At 40.1% G+C, this 17271-nt stretch overlaps 2 protein-coding genes and 1 long non-coding RNA gene across 4 annotated transcripts in view; 2 read left to right on the forward strand and 1 right to left on the reverse strand.

The window, feature by feature from the left end:
* GRB7 (growth factor receptor bound protein 7) overlaps positions 1–17271 on the forward strand; it is a 136623-nt gene that overhangs the window by 95707 nt on the left and 23645 nt on the right. The gene's annotated exons all lie outside the window — the stretch shown is intronic.
* On the forward strand, positions 4761–12741 carry LOC148215443 (uncharacterized). Its single transcript, XR_015796615.1, has 3 exons — positions 4761–5659; positions 7715–10343; positions 12592–12741. It is a non-coding gene; the product is annotated as an uncharacterized LOC148215443 (long non-coding RNA).
* Positions 10449–17271, reverse strand: part of IKZF3 (IKAROS family zinc finger 3) — a 54006-nt gene continuing 47183 nt past the window's right edge. The window contains exon 8 of the mRNA XM_025169974.2: positions 10449–13295. Within this exon, the coding sequence (XP_025025742.1) occupies positions 12583–13295 (713 nt within the window). The 3' untranslated portion in view covers positions 10449–12582. The remainder of the gene's footprint in view (positions 13296–17271) is intronic.

Genomic DNA, 17271 nt, shown 5'->3' on the forward strand with positions numbered 1-17271 from the left:
CCAATGACACATTGCAACAATGTCTCTGCTAGAATCAGTTTGAGGACATTCCCCACTAAGAAGGTTCAAATCTCCTTTGCCCCATAAACATTAAGGGGAGAAAGGATAGTCCACAAAAGGAAACAATTATGTAGCTTCTTAAGCAAGAAATCTGCAGGGAGCACCCCTAGTCCCCTTTGGGACAATGGTTCAGCACTGCCTGGTATAGGGGAAAAAAAGGGGCGGAGCCAAGCAGAAGGATTAGGTTGTGAATGGGTGCAAATTTCAGGGGCTCACTGCACTGGACAGCAGGAACTGAGGGCTTGAATGCGCTTAAGAGGAAGGGACAAACTCTCCTGCCTAGAGGGCAAAGGAAATCGGTGGATTTCAGAGTTGGAAGAGACCTCAGAGTCATTTCAGTCCCACAGAGAATAACCTTCTCAATTAAACCCACACTGTAGCCTCCATTGGATGGTCCCTTCACCTCTCAGCCATAGTGGCACCTCATGCCGCCTTTCTCTTTCTTTCCTGCTCCTGGGCTCAGCATCTCAGCAGGAAATCCAACAGCACAGGAGAAGTGAAGTGGGACTTGTCACATTTAAGCTAATGAGAAGGCAAGCAAACAATTCAGCAATCCGACCCATCAGTCCTGGTTCGTGCTTCTGCTACCTGACTATGCCAGGCACCTGACAGCCGCATCCATCCCACTAGAGACCTTCCTTACCTTCCAAGTTCCTTGAGGAGGACCAACTGAAGAGCCCACCCCAGAGCCCACCCACCTCCCAGCCCCTCCCAGCTTCTAAAGCCAGCTGGCCTGTGAACAAAGATGTAAGTTATGTGACAAAGCTGTGGTCCTCACTGAAAGCATCTGGGCTGGGAGAGGGTGAACCTGAACCAGTTTGGCATGATGCTAAGATGCTGGGCTAGAAACCAGGGGTCTGTGAATTCTAGTCCCACCTTAGGCATGAAAGCCAGCTGGGTGACTTTGGGCCAGTCCCTCTCTCTCAGCTTAATCTAACTCTCAGGATTGCTGTTGGAAAAATAGGAGGCAGGATATACATGCTGCCTTGAGTTTCCAAAAGACAAAGGCAGGATAAAAATCAAGTAAACTTGGGGTGGGGGTGGGGAGAAAGACACGTGAGGTTGCCAACAGTAACTCCAGCCATATTTCCATGCCGCAAGTAGCAGTTTGAGAAAAAGAATGGCAGTAACGTGTTCCTTGTGGATTCCTTTGGCTGTTGTCTTACAATGGTCTGTTTTGCACAATGCATTGAGCTATTATGTGTTTTATTTTGCTTGGGCTTGCACAATACACTATTGTGCAAACACAGAAATTTTGGGGGTTTTTTATGCCATTTATTTTACATGTGAATCCAGCTAATTGTGGTTTATTCAACAAGCTATAAGTAAACAAACCAAGGCTGTGATTCACCCTGTTCTGGCTGCAAGGGTCTAAGAAGCTTTTTGAAAGAAATGGGTTACCGATGGCACCAAGGAGCATCTGTCATCCTTTGCTGGCCAGGGCCAGGCCTCCCTTGTGGTCAGGATACGGGGTGGGTTTGGCAGCTGTGAGAGAGCGGCTGAGGGGAGAGGAAGACACAGGCAGCAGTCTGCCTCAGCTGCAACGTGTGGCCCCTAAACCTGATGCAAGCACATTGGTGAGGGAAGGCGGGAGGAGAGGGGAGCGGTGCCGCCCGAGGGCACGGCCAATACTCAGCTTCCCCTGCCCTTGTGGGGCCGGAGAGGGTAGACTGCAGCCCATCCGGCTTATCCTCGAGGGAAGCTGCAGGGGTACGGGGCGAGCAGGGAGAGCATGTGCTCTCTGCACCTGAGCTGTGACCCTGAGGCACAAGTGTTTGTGCGCATTTGGCCAACGACGGCAGTATCTGATCTTTGCTTGCCTGTCCGAAGGCAGGCCTCAGCCCAAGAAACTCAGGAAAGTACTGGTTTCAGCTGGAAATGTAAGCACACTCTTAACTTGGAAGTGCTTCAGATCAGCAGGGATTGTCCCCTGCACAGTCCTTTTTCTTTTTTTTCTTTTTGCCTTTTTTCACACTTCTTGTCTCCTGCACTCCCTACATTTCTGAACAGAGGAAAGTTTTATTCAAATCTGCAGAAACCACAGAGTCAGGGGTGGCTGCATCTTTCAGGGTCTTTGATGGGAACACATGTGAACTGTGGATCCGGCAGGTGCTCTTCCTGTTACTGCGGCAGCGGAGGAGGCGGCAGCTGGCTGCAAAGTTGGCAGCTCCTTGGCTTCTGGTTCTCTATTTCTTTCTGTTTATTTTTTCAACTGAGATGCGGCAGGCAGCCATGACAATCTGTAACAAGAAATAAAAAACTCTCCTGTGGAAACAAAGGGATTCTGTGGGACGGCTCAGTTTCAGAAATTGTGAAAAGTCTGCACAGGATATCAGAGAATATCATTAATTATTATTGCAGTAAAAGTTCAGTTCACGGAAAACAAGCAATAGACTAATTTTTCTTCTACCCACGATCTTCCTGATACAGAGAGAGAGAGAGAGAGAGATGCTTAATTCTCCTTTGCACAAAAGAAATCGGAGGTCACCTGGGATGGGGTGAAATGGCTTTAGCATTTCCATTCCATATTCTCCATCTCCTCCTTTCAACCTTGAATCTTAAATAACGCAAAGTGTAGCCAGATCAGGGACTCTGAAAAGCAGGACAGAAAGAACATTGATGCTTTTGAACTTTGGTGTTGGAGAAAACTCCTGAGAATACCATGGATGGCAAAAAAACCTCGGACAAATCAATCACAGAACAAATCAATCCAGAGTTCTCACTCAAAGCACAAATATCCAGGCTTACATTATCATATTTTGGACACATTATGCAAAAACAAGCTCCCTTGAGAAGTCCATAATACTAGAAACAGTGGAAAGAAAGAGAAGAAGAGGACAACCAGCAGCAAGGTATTCAATTACAGCAGTGATTGGAAGACCTGAAGGACTAGGCTGGGGACAGATCATCCCGGAGAAGATCTATCTATGTGGTCATTAAGAATGGACATTGACTTGATGGCACGTAATCAATCAAATTTTTTCCAACCATCTGGAGAACACTAGGTTAGGAAAAAAAATGCCATACATACGTACATCTTAACTGAGGTAGGAGAATGCATGGCTTAGAAAATTTAAAAAGTATAAAGCTGCAAATACTCTCCAGCCAAGTCTGTGTTGGAAATAACTCATGCATTCCCTGCAGACTGATAGTACATAGTACATTCATTGTGTCACTATGTTGCCAACACTAACACCAAAAATATAGGCTGGATTCATACATTGCACTAAGACATATTTATTTAATTATGATTTGTTGAATAAGTTGCAGTTGCCTTGGATTCATACAGCATGCTAAGTCATAGCTTGCATTTTATAAATTCAGTGGCCAGGTTCATACCGCATTCTGTCAAGATCAAAGAACCTACATGATGACTAAGAGTAAGGGGTGAATCAGGCCACAGAAAAGACCACGGGCATAAGAATCCCCAAGGAGCACAGTGGTGCTGTCTGCTTGAGCAGGGACAAACAGCTCTCCTGGTACACATCCATTATAGGAGGAGCTATTTTACTTTTCTTCCAGCAGCCACCCCACCCCACCCCACCCGCCAAAATATCTTATCTGAAATATAATTCGTAGAAAAGGAGGTAGTCTGTTTACCACACTCATGTCTTAATGTGTTCTTCTCTGGAGTTGCAGTCTCTTCTGGTTGAGAATCTATTCCAGATGTTCCTTCTGCCTGCTCAACCTGACAGATGGGGCCACTGGTCCTCTGCTCACAACCCTAAAATCTTTATGGAAGACTTTTCCCCAGATGCCGTGGTGGTTCTGAAGCTGCTGGCATTTTGTAAACAAGTCAAAGCCCTTTTGTTTCAGCATGGATTCAGATGAGGAGATGAGATGAGATGAGATGAGATGAGATGAGATGAGATGAGATGAGATGAGATGAGATGAGATGAGATGAGATGAGATGAGATGAGATGAGATGAGATGAGATGAGATGAGATGAGATGAGATGAGATGAGATGAGATGAGATGAAGGGCATATATTATGTTTACTGATGATTTTTTAATATATAACTTTTATTCCTTGTTTAGTTTCCATTTTGTTTTAATTTTGTTGTACCCCACCCTATCAGAGTCTATCAGAATTGGGGTGGGTTATAAATATTGTAAAACAAATCAACAAAGAAGGGAGAAAATTCAGAAACATTCTGCTCAGATCACCAGCTGGCCAGATCTAATCAGGGTAGACAGTAGATAGTAGTTGCCCCCTTAAATTTTCTCTGCCGTCCTCTAAATTTTAAATAAGGCTATATATATGTACAGGCCTGCAATAGGGGCTGTACAAGTCCTCCTCCCTTCCAGGCAATCCATACTAGGTTCTTGGTGGATCTCAGCAATCATCTGAAGACCCAAAACTCAGACTTTGTGACTGAACAGAGCACAGCAGAGAATAAGGATAATTTCAAAGCCAACCATTTCTAATGCAGTCCTCATAGCATTCTTTTATTTGTAAACACATTTTATAGTCAGCTGGGCATATTTGTGGATAAGTATGTTCATTATTTTTTACCTTGAAATGCTCTGAGTATTTCTATTTTATATCAGAATTATCAAATAATTTTTAAGATGTATTCTAACATACTAAGAACGTAGAAGCAGTTGTAATATCTAGGTGGGGAGAAATTATGGTGGTGGGAGATGAGGTTTTTACTATTAGTTTTAAAATTACTCATTTGCCATTGTACATTGCAGACACCAGGTTTCCCAACCTGGAATCTCTGTATGAATGTACAATTCTCATCATCCCCAGCCAATATGCCCATGGGGTTATATTATTATTGTTGGTTGCACAGTTAGCCAGATGTTTAGACTGGATTTGGCATTTTTGTCCACCTACTGAGTCCTTCCCAAGGACCTGAGATAGGCAGATGTTGTTGTTCGATGGTGTTAAAGGTATCGTTGCAGGATGTAAGCTGTTCCAAATTTACTGATGGTGATTTTGTCAGTGCCAATGGCGTTCAAGTGGTGCTCCAGTTGTTTTGGGATTGCACCTAAGGCGCCTATAACTATTGGTACTGTCTTTGCTTATGATTATGATTATGATTATGATCATCATCATCTTTCAATACACTATAAAATACAATAAAACATACAATACAATAATAAGAAACATAAAACATAACTAATGGCCGTAGGCAGGTTACCGTACAAGAAATATCAAATGCCAAAATGAATCAACGTATTTTCAGCATAGTGGGAACTGTAGCCCAACAGATAAGAGAAAATTGCTATATGCTAAGTAGGATCTCTTCCTCATAACAGAATAAGTTGAAGTATTCTGTTCCTGCTTGTGAGTCAGCAGAAAACTATATCAGTATACATTTTATTGTCTCCATTGCCATCCCAATTTCCACTAACTCTACCTGCAGGCAAAGAATGGTATCCTCATGTTCTAAGGAGGGAAGGCAGTCCTCTTCAATCAAAATCCTCCACCAATCACAGCACTGGTTTTGACAGATAGTTAAACCTCTGGGCTTAGCAGTTGGTCAGAACTTGCTCCAACTTCACCTGAGACCTCTCCCCACCTCAGGATCAGCTGCCCAACCTGAGAGAGGTGGTGGGCAAAGGAAGAGGAGGTTCTTTAGTCTCTGAGGTAATCCCTGGTTTGGACACCTGGACAGCCCAAATAGCTGTCAGGTGACAGAAAGAGGGCTGCATGATCCCACTCTCTCTTTCTGCATCATTGTGTAACCCAACCAGGCCCGTCAGCTATCATTCGGACTGCTTTTGACATGGGTTTAGATCCCATTCAGAAGTTCAAAGGCTGCTGACACAGCAGCTGAGAGGCTCAGGGTGTGTATTGGTATGTGTATGAAGCTGTGAACCAGCAGAGAGAGAGAGAGAGACACACACACATAGTCCTGATTCTGTCACCACTGGTGAGCAGCTCTTAGAGCTGATCAAGATCTGAGTTCAGAGACCTAATGGAAACAGGGAAGAGCCCAGTTTGAAGGAACTAGACTCTCTTACTATCTAAACCAGAACGACCATGGAGGGGAGGGAAGGGGTTATGCTCACACTAGCCTAGAGTGGACAATATGTGTTGAGTTGATCCCAACCTCTAAAAGTCACCTAACGGTGCATCAATAAAATAATTAGGGAAGCAAGTCAAGTTGTTCCCCTTGGTAAAATTTCTTTTGCTTGTTGGTTATATAAGGGAGAAAACATTATTTTAACAACAGAACAGCAAAGGATGTCTATAAACTTCCCCAGGTATGAGTTGAAGACCAAATGACAGTATTATCATGGGGATAGGCAGAAAAAGGAAGTTGCTATGGCATGTCTATGCCATGATTAGGTGCCAGTATGTAAAGGGTCTTGGAGAACTCTCAATACGTCAAGCATGAAATTTCCTCCAGACCCATTTAAGCTAAGAATACAGGAGATCTCAACCCCCCTGGGTTTAATCATCTACAGAAACATAGACCTTCCACTTAAAATGTCATTTCCTTGTGTTGCCAAGTAAGACTTATGCGAGGCTACAACTGCTGCTGGAAGACAAAGAATTTTGTGACAGCTCTTGAATCATTTCTCCTCCTCACCCACACCTCCCAATAATAGGAAAATGTTTTCTAAGGGTTGTGAAAACCTCTCAAAAGAATTTTAGAAGATACAAATCAGTCTTAAACTTCTCACTTTGCAGTGGTTGCTTACTAATTTGAGGTGGGAAAATATATGTGGGTGGTTTAAAGCCTTGTTTGGGTCAAGATGGCTTATGAAAGGGAGAGCAAAAAGGGTGCAAGAGAAATTCTCATGGATAACATGATAGCATGAGAGAAACACAGTGCCGCAAAGGTTTTGTTAATTGAGATCTCCGCATGAGTGGGCTGGAGTGTCAAAAATAATATCTTTTGGCCTTTCTATAAAGTCAGTTGCCAAGTATCTGGTGAAAAAGCAACAACAACCCTTGCCCCCCCCCATTTTTTTTGTTTGGTTTCTTTTGATGCTTTATTGCAGACAAATATTGTTTCCGCTGGTTTCATACACTGGAATTGTTAATAATTACTGGCTTCTGCCTCTGGATTAGCCCTATCCAGTTCCAATCTCTGGGGGACTTCTCCATAAAGAGAATGCTCTAGAATGTTCTTCCCCAAACTTTTATCCACCAGGCATATAAAGATTGTAACACCCAGAATTCCCAACCAATCATGGGTGTCCCACAGAAGAAAGAGGGGGGCAAATGATGAAATATGCATCACTACATCTATCCCGTGTTTACATGCCTCATGACATCATGACATCAGGATACATTTCTTTTCTTTTTTTAATATTTTAATTTTTGTAATTTAAAATTCTTTATTATACAAGTTTTATACACAGCACCCACCCTTCTCTGCTTTATCTTTCTTTCCGCTCTCCTTCCCTAAGCCATCCCTTTTTCTGGTTGCAGCTTCTCCTAGGATTTTAGTGCTATTTTTGCATCCCTCCCTTTTTTAGATATAAGTGAACATTGATAAACCAACTTTTCTAATATTAGAGAATATCACAATTCCAAAGATTAAGCAGACTGACAAACATAGAGAAAACCCCACGGTGGCCTTCAAACAAGTCTGCTGCTTCTAGCTGTCCCGTGGGGGAGCCTCACTGTAGGATTTCCAGCTTTTTCCTCTGAGTTGCTGGTTGTGTCCCCCAACTTTCTGCATTGCAGGGGCATCAACATTCTGAGATGTAGCAGCTACCCCAGCAGAAGTGGAAGAGACTGCACTCCAGTTAAGGTAGAACCATTCTCAGATACTTCACATTTCTCATCAAAGCCCTCCCATCTTGGGTGTTAATTAGTTCATTGCTCTGAAGGGTAACACATTCTTATATGTTGGCTGAAATTTATCACCAGTAAGATGTTTCACTGTTTTGATGAGACCTCAGCTTACTGCAGATATTCTATAGCCAAGGATTAAAATGGAATTCTGCGGACTGTAGCCCAACACATATGGAAGACATCCGACTCAAGCTAGGTTTAAAATGTTTAATTTCAGCTGGGTTTTGAAAGTCTCCATGATAATTCTCATCAGCATGCCTGTTGCAGCCTCTGGGATTTTCAGGATCAAAAGGCCCCACAAATGACAATGTGGAATATTTTCTCAGAAGTAGGACACTTGGAGAAGTGCCCTGGGTTACTACTGAAGAGTTTAAAACATTAATGTGCCACTGTCATAAGACTAGTATTTGAGGTTATTTTAAAAATGGCTTGGCAATAGATTCAAGACAGACTTAATCCAGTTCTTTAAATTTGTGTTTTCCCTATCATAAGTTATGCAATAGTCATTGGTACCAATAGAGGCGAATATGGCATTCCACAGTATATAAATAGAGACCAAATCCCATCCCATTTTAGCACTGAAGATATTACCTAACTGGGTAATGAAACGTTTGCAAGAAAAGAACCACGCTCAGAGAACCCCAAGGACCCCACAATAGTCATTGGCTTAGAGGGGTTTCAATATTTGATTGATTTGTCTCCAGCCAAACACCTTCTTAATGTGCTATCTAGAATTCCCCCAAGCTGGGAATAAATGGCATCCATGGAAGCGGAGGGTATCAGAAGTTAGTCGTAAGTAGAAACTCCATATATAAAAGAAGCATGTTTCTGTATGCTACCTGCTGGAGACAAAAAACAAAGAGAGGCCATTACTTTTATTCTCTGCTGATTCTCTGATGATAGATAATATCATCTCTTGAAGTTTGTGTTGTGAATGTGCAGGCTCAGACATCCACAAGCCTGCTAGCCTGCAGGCAGATGCCCAGTCCACATTCACTCAAATGAGGCATTGCTCTTGGTCCCAAACAGGGACAGATTATTTCCAGCCCCTGGAACCAGAAAGGGTTTGTGTGTGTTTGTTTAAATAAGAAAGGGCAATTCAACTTGGGAGAAACCTGGGAGCAGAGTCTGGGAAGGAAACAGAGGTTCCCGTCATCCTGCTCAGTGATCTCTGAATAACAGCTAAAATTTACAAGAAGCTGAGGAAGTCCAGGAAAGAAAGTAGAGTACTTTTGCTTTGGGAAAACTTTCTATTTCTATGGAAGTAGGTGAACTTCCAGCTAGGAGATTGCACTAAGATTTTAAATTTCCAGCTCTGGTCTGTGCTAAATATAAGATTTTTTAATTTCTCTGTAAAAATAAAGAAAAGGTGTGGAACTTTAACCTTTTATCCACTTCTCAGGATTGTTCATGAAGTTATAATATTTCTGTAGGATAATTTAAAAATACCTCCAGTGTTACAAATCTCCATTTGTAGAAGACCAGTACCATCTTGTGGTCTGTCTTTTATTTTATTACTTATTTTCCTTGTTTTAATTCCTCAGGAAGTCGCTGATCTGAGCTGGTCAGCTTTGTACCAGAATCTCTTCACACTGAATGTTTGTATTTCAATATTTAAAGTTAATACGGGCTTTTTTACATTTTATCTTTTTTTAAAAAATAAAGGTTAATTTTGTTCATCCCTTGTGAAATGGGTTTACCTCTCCCAACAGGAGGGCTGAATCCTCTATATACCATACCCCAACATTATTATTTCAATTTCTTTTTATCTTTTAATTACCATAGGTGATACAGGTGGTGAAAGACCTAGCTCTCCCACATGCTGGTTATGGGATGGACAACAGATAAAATGCCCCCTGAAAGATAGATGGTGGCAGCAGAAATGAACAAAGCAGAAGTTGGGGCCAGGGTTTGAAAACCAAAGGCTTCTAGTAGAAGAGATTTGAGGCCTTCAGCCTTCTACTCTGCAGGTTCAGCCAATCTGCTAAGGCTCGGATGGCCTCTACGTGAAACAGAATCATGGACTAAATTGGCCCAACAGAGTTCCTATGTTGAGAAATTGTGCGCTTAAGTATAATGTATACATAATCTTATACCAGGGATAATATAGGAAAGACTCCTGAAATGGCCTTCTGAATTTGCTGCTACTTTGTTCCCATGCCGAATCTTTCTCCTATCCAAGATATCCTTCAGATAGACAAGGAATTATTGCAATAGTTGATTATTAGCAGGAGGAAACTGAAAGTGGGGAATTTGACAAATAAGGATGGAATTAATCTTTTTCATGGAAAATGAATGTGGTAGTGGAGGATCTTCTAGAGAGAGAATTTGGCCTCCTATTTCCTTTGCAGTTAAAAACCTCTTATGTCTTTACTGTCTAGGTTGCTGTTTTGCTCCTGAAAGGTTTTTGTGGGGTGTGGTGCGTGGAAGGGGTGACACAGGATAATTTTGATAAGGAAATTGCAAAGAAAGAGATAAATGCCCCTTCCCAGAGGGTTGATCCAGACAGAAGAATCCTGTAAGTATTTTAAAATAGCACCTCAGATACTTAATGGAGGTAATAACCTGACTGTATAGAATGTGTATTTCTCACTTCTCAACTTCCAGGCCTTGATTCAGAGACTAATTGACTGTTTTTACTGGTTTAAGAAGGCTGTGCCTTATGATTTCTTATCTAGACCAAAAATAACAATAAAGTGAAATAATCAGAGCCATGGATTCTGAAAATCATATTGTATTAAAAATATATCTACTACTTTACATTGAAGAAAAGGCTTTGAAATGAACAATTTACACAACAACCCCAACAACTAGATACCAAATTTTTATCACTATCTACCTCAAGAACAGAACAGCAGAGATTTACATTTAAAGCCAAACACGCCACTGAGTTTCTCTAGAGAAGAGTTCTGACCAGCCATTGGTTGAAGCAGCAATGTCCATGAACAGTATTTCCAGATACCAGAATATATTAGCTATTACCTGATAATATTAAAGCTATTTGGGTATTTTGTTTATCAGGTGAGAGAAAAGCTTTGTTCTTCCAGGAGTCTTAAAATGAAAGGGGGCAGAACAAATTCCAGTGAAAAGTTACTAGCATAGCAATGCAGATCTTCCCCCACTGGCCTGAGTAATTTCTCTAGCCTTATAGAAACTTTACTTTCTTTCTTCAGAATTCTTTGAAGAAAAAAATAATACATGTTGAAAGCTGATGCTGAGGAAAATTTCTTAGCATGTATTGGATTTTTCCCCTTCCCCGTTGAAAAATTTTGCTGCTCATGATATCTCAATATTCCTTCAATATTCCTCTGCCATTTTGCTCCAGCAGAAACTTTGACGTTTCACTGAAAATGTGATTTTCAGAGAAATTTGGTGGCAAGTCTTCATTTTCCCCCCTTTCCCTATCCCCTCATCAAATCCAGAGTTTATCTTGAAGGACAGAAGGCAATGAAATTGCCCTCTGCTTGGTGTGATTTTATAGCTAACAGACTACCTTTGCCTCGTGCAATGGTGCTTAAGGATTGTGACACTACTATATGGTAACTTCATTCATGGCACAACAACAAATCCCAGCTGCCCATCTTGCATACTCAATATTTTTCAACAAAAGCTGAAGGCATTCCCAGCAAATTTGACAAATATCCTTATGACACATGACTATTCAAATATCTATCTGCCAAAAGTAAATATTACAGTGCCTGTATCAAAGAATGGCATATATAAAGAATTCTTCAACTTTTCCTTTACAAATCTTTATCCCATGTCCATGTGCTTATATACCCTCATTTTTTCATGGATGTCCAAAACCATGATTATGTCAACCATTTCTATAGCACTGTCCCTAAACCTATCTTTAATACTAAGGATGGCAGTGGGTCACATCTTCAATACTTTGGCTTTGTAATGGCTTAGACTCCAAACCAACAACAGGTTTCCACATTTTAAAAACTCACTTCTTATTGGCATTTCTTAAGTCCTAATACTGTGAGTCCCAGAAGTTTGCTATATTGTAATTTCTTCCTGTAAGAAAATGAGGCCTCCCTTCAGTTTCATCATTATACTTTTATATATATCATCATTATGTGCTTCCAGCGTGCTGCTAAAAGGCATTGTGGAGCTATTTCAGTTTTATTTCTTTATTGGACTTCTGAGACAAAAAAATTAGAAATAGAAGATGATGTCATTTGGACATTCAGTAGAACTCGGTGACTAAGGCAGCTTGACTACTTAATAGAAGTCTAGTCTGGGAGCAACCTTTGTTTTCCTTAAAAAAGATACAGTGCAACTAGACAGTAAAGTTTGCTGGAGTTTAGACAGCAGTATAATGCAGTAAAATCTTTGCCCAAAGACATCCAAAACGTGTTCAACTAGACAAAAGATGACTGTGCCAAATGTCAGTACACAGCTAGTAAAATGTTGAAAAGCAAAGAATCATTGACAACTGAACCAGTTTCTCTGAAAAGTTTAAAATTTAAGAAGATTCTTGTTTTTAAAAAATCTGATTATGCTGTTTATATTAGAAATTACAATCTGTTTAACCTTCTTGACTCCTGGTCAAAGAATGCTGAACACTTTAGTTCTATAAATGAATGTCATAAAAACATCCATATGATTGCATGTTCAGAAAATGACAGTGCCCAGATTTGTTTTGTTTTGTTTTTTGAGAAACCTCAATAACTGAATACACTTCCAACTGGTTGATTTTGCAGTATAGATGCACACTGAGTCTCTCAAAAAATAATGGAGTAATTTTGCCCTCATTTCAGCCCCATTCTGTGCTCACCCCGAACTATGTGAGAGGAGAACTCATATTTATCATGGCTCCTGTGGCCACACATGTTACATTCAAAAGGGTCACGGAAACCATGACATCCCATGTGGATAGTGAACATAACATAATCCAGGAAAAGGACACGACAGTGATCACATCGATAGACTCCGATGGGTTCGCCTTCTTTGTTGAACACTTTCAAGACATCACGAGGACAAATGGTTGGCTGTCTGAAGATGTCATATGCTCTAGGGTGTTCCTTGAAAGTCAAGAGTCCATTCCTGGCCTGCAAAGGAGGAGGAGCCATTTGATTATGAAGGTAGACATGATTCTGGTTCTCTTCTTGATTGCTGTCTGAATCTGTAGAATCTTGACCACTATTGTTTGGAGAAAGACCTTGGTCAGTAGGTATAGTCTTGTCTCTCAGTTGGGTGTTACTCTTTTCCATGTTCTGTGGGTTACTACTGGACATTTCAGTGCGAGTGAGCGAAAGGGGGTACAGGCTGCTGATCACAGGCACCATCTCCGAAGTTGGAGCAGTTGAGGTCTGCACAAGTGGGCGCAGTGCTTCTGCACCAAGGTAGCCAATGGCATTGTTGATGGTTTGGTCCACCATGCATCCTTGCAGCATGGCATCTCTCTCCTTTTCATATAAAAAGCCAGGGTTGTAATTCACTTCAAAGTTGGGGTGTTTTTCACCTACAGAAGAGAACAATACTTGAGGAGTTAGAAAACAAAATTCCTGCAATATTTGTAGATGAAGGAGGCCACACCTTGGAAATCATACTCAGCATCCTATTTTCTCCAGCATCCCCTGCATACTTTCTAGCCTGATTCAAGTACTGGGAAATTATCTTTAAAGTAAGACAGGAAAGGAGAAATTCTTCAGCAGCTAAATGCTGCACAATATAGACCCTATACAGTATTTGAGAGATAAAATCATGGAATCAGATAGCAGTTTTCATCAAAACTGCTGATACAGCCAACTTTTTAACATGCAGCAGACAATAGAGTCTTTCATATTAAAACTTTCTAAGCTAAATAATAGAAACTAGAACAAAACCTTGAGATATTTATCACTGGCAGAACTATGACTCAAGGACCTCCAATGTTCTGCGGATGGGAGTGAAACCAAACACTCACGTTTCTTTAATAATGTGCTTGAGAGTGCTGACAGCTCATTGCCAATCTCAAGATCCATCTGATAGTTCAAAGGAATTTTAAAAAATCCCCACAACATGACATTTCTCAATGACTCATAATGCCTGTTCTAGAAAAGATTAATCAAATAATATTCTTAGGCTAGGTTCTCAAGGGACATCCTGAATATATGTCAGTACATTTGCCATAACTCCAGGTTGCTGGGATGTGGGCAAAAGTATGCTGGAATACTAGCTTTCTTGGAATAGGATGATGTCAGCCTTGCCAGGGAGGCCAGACAGGAAACATGACCAGATAAACTAATTCTGCTTTATTGTAAAGCTACATTAACAGAATCGAGCAAGTTGGAAAGTACAATTCTCCCGCCTTCACCTTTACAGCCCGAGAACTTAGGGAGGGCGCCTCCTAAGCCTTTTACTCTGCCCACTATTCAGTTATGGGTTATGCTGTCTTTCATCTGACTGTTCCCTAGGCAGCATCTCTCCCCTCCCCCCCCCCACTCCGTCTCCCAAGGTCTTTCTCACATACCATTATAGGGGAGCATGTCTGTGGTAAAACTGGGGTTTCGTTGCATTTGTTGAATATTGGCTGAAATGTGCCAGAATTTACCAGTATTATCTTTACCATTAGTAGGAAATGTTGCATATGGCACACAGATACTAAGGCTGATAGTATAGTCCACACTGTCCTTACCAAAAAAACATTATGGAAAATCCTTGAATGACCAAAACCATGATGGGCAGTAGAGGGCAATCTTTATGGTCAATCTGTGATGACCCTGGTATATGGAAGATTCTGATTTAGAATGTAAAAAGAATAAATGATAAAGAGTATGAATTATCAAATGAAATAAAAAAAGAAAAATAAATTGTTATGTTTCTGTGAAAATAAGAGAAAAGGAAAAGGTATAATATAATATCTATATATAATATAAAGGTATTCTGACCTTGTGGAGTAGAATTGATAAATACTTGCAGGGAAGTAAAGATATACATTTAAGTATGAAGAAAAGACTACAGAATCTGCCAGAAATGTATGAATTGGAGTAATTTAGGTTGCTATGAGTGTGTATGAAAATAGAAATTCATAGATTGGTGAAAGTTGTATCTTATACTCCACTGAATGGTGATAACCAAAAAACTATAGAGGAGTTTTAGGAACAACTGTGCAACCTTCAGAATGAATGTGATCCAGAGGAAAATATTATTCTGCGAGGTGACATGTTTGAATGGGTGGAAAGAAGGTAAGGAAAGAGAAAAGGCATTAGGCTACCTGAAGAATGAATGAGAATAATGACTATCTGTTTAGGGTCTGCTTAGAAGTTCTGGTTGTTTCTAACACACAATTAAACATAAATTTATTTATATGTGTGTGTGTGTGTGTGTGTGTGTGTGTGCTTGTGTGGCAAAAGAATTAATATCCATCTAAAAGCATAATTGATTTAACTGTTTATAAAGAGGGATTGAGAAAATTAGTGAAGGATACAAGAGTAATGAAAGGCTCCAAGTGAGGTAGAGACCATTTTTTGTTAGTTTCATAAATGGATCTTTGGGGGAAAAAAAACACGGAAAAGAAGTGAAAGACCCTAGAGTTGAAGTAAAAAACTGTGGGAAAAGAAAATACAAATCCTTGAAGGAAACAATTATTAGAAGATAGATTAAACTCCCAACAGAATGAATAGAAGTTGACAAGGAAAAAGGATATGAATACTGCTTAGAACAGAGTGAAAAGAATTATGCTACAGAATACCACAGAAATGTGTAGAGTTACTCTAATGGTCACTATGAAAAAAGATGCTGGGTGGAATGATGAAGTGAAAAAGATTGTGGATGAGGGGAAAATGCATGCAATAGATTGTTGTAAAAATGACGATGAAAGAAAGTTAATGCATAATAAGTATATAGAGGGAAAAAGTAGTTGCAAAGATTGTAGTCAAAGAGAGTAAGGAATTGTTAAAATTTAAATGAACAGAGAAACTGATGTTGATGAAAACCTTGTTTTGGAAGTGAGTGAAAAGAGCTAAACAAGGAACCTTCAGCAGAATGGATGGAATTAAATATAAAAGCATCTCAAAGAAATTATTTGAGATGAAACTGAAGTGAGGAAAGAATGCTGTAAGGGCTATCTCAGAGATTGTTATCTCAATGACAGCTATATGTTGAAGAGTAGAATTGAAATGAATGTTATAAATATTTGTGTATATGAATGAAAAGGAAATCATAAATGATGGGAGAATGTTGAAAAATGGTAAAAGCTGCAGGTGTAGACGGTGTAACAGTAAACATGTTAAAAGTATGGATGTGGTTTGCTTGTGGAAAAGCTGTGTGACTTGTTTATTGCATATGTGAAGCCTGCATCTCTAATTGGAAGAATGATGGTCATGTCTTTAATGAAAGTTATGTAAAGTTCAGCTCCATTGAGTTTGATAATGATGTTGATCCTGCAGATAATATTGATTTTGATACAATTCATTTTCCAACTGTTCCCTGTAGTAGGAACAGAATCAGGAACAGCTGGAATCATATAAGCGTGAATTCCTACTAAGACAAGAATGCACTGAATAAAGTGAAAAATCTGGTGCTGATACTATCTATTTGCCACCTTTTATTACAACCAGTCCAGAGAAGATGAATGCTGATCAAAGCAACTGGTAAAATGCTCTTGGCCTTTTTGGAGAAGAAGCTTATACTGATCAAGATTTAATTTTGCTCCCTGACATGGACCTCAGAGCTAAATCTCATTCTGGGAACCAGGTTGCAGCACTGTGACGGATGGATCCACTGGGGCCAAAGATGGAGCAGATGAAAAAGTATATAAAATTGGCCCATTCAATATCTCTACAATAACAGGAGATACTTCGCCACTAGTCAAAGTCTCTGGTTGTCTCTTTTTCATAGAAGCAGAGGAAGTATTGTCAGTGATGTCCTCTTCTTTATGCCTTTCATTCTCAGAGCTCAGTACTACCAAAACCAATGTTGCAGTTGGTAATAATGGAAGTCTGTGTTGCTGAAGCAGAGGGCATTGTCTCAAGTGCAGCTGTCCATATCAATGATTTTGTAGGTTGTTTAGGAAAGTGAATTTTGTCAGATGAAGGTTTTAACCACAGGTTTAAAAGGGGATAGATGAAGGTCAAGCCTATTGATTTGGTTAACCTGCTGCCCTAGATTGCTAGGTCCCCAAACCAGTAGGAATAATAAATCTGTTATCTAACCCTTGCTCTTTTAATTAAACATGCAATCAGACAGAAAATACAGTTTCAGAAATAACACTTCTAAGATCCTGAGTATAACATTTAAACTGTGCAAAAGTTATATAATATTAGGTGATAAAAATTATGAATAATCCACACTGTGAAGGTAAAGCAAGCTTCAAATGTATTCATTTCTTTTCATCCCATTGCAAAAGAACCTCCATATACTGTGACTCTCCACAGTATGCTCAAAAACCTTTCTAAAATGTAGGGAAGGGTTATAGCTCAGCTGTGGTCTTACTCAGCATACAGAAAGTCCAGCTT

Source organism: Python bivittatus, unplaced genomic scaffold (genome assembly GCF_059951505.1).
Source record: "Python bivittatus isolate LINGU-HERP-01145 unplaced genomic scaffold, Pbiv_v1 ctg000410_np1212, whole genome shotgun sequence".
Lineage (NCBI taxonomy): Eukaryota > Metazoa > Chordata > Lepidosauria > Squamata > Pythonidae > Python > Python bivittatus.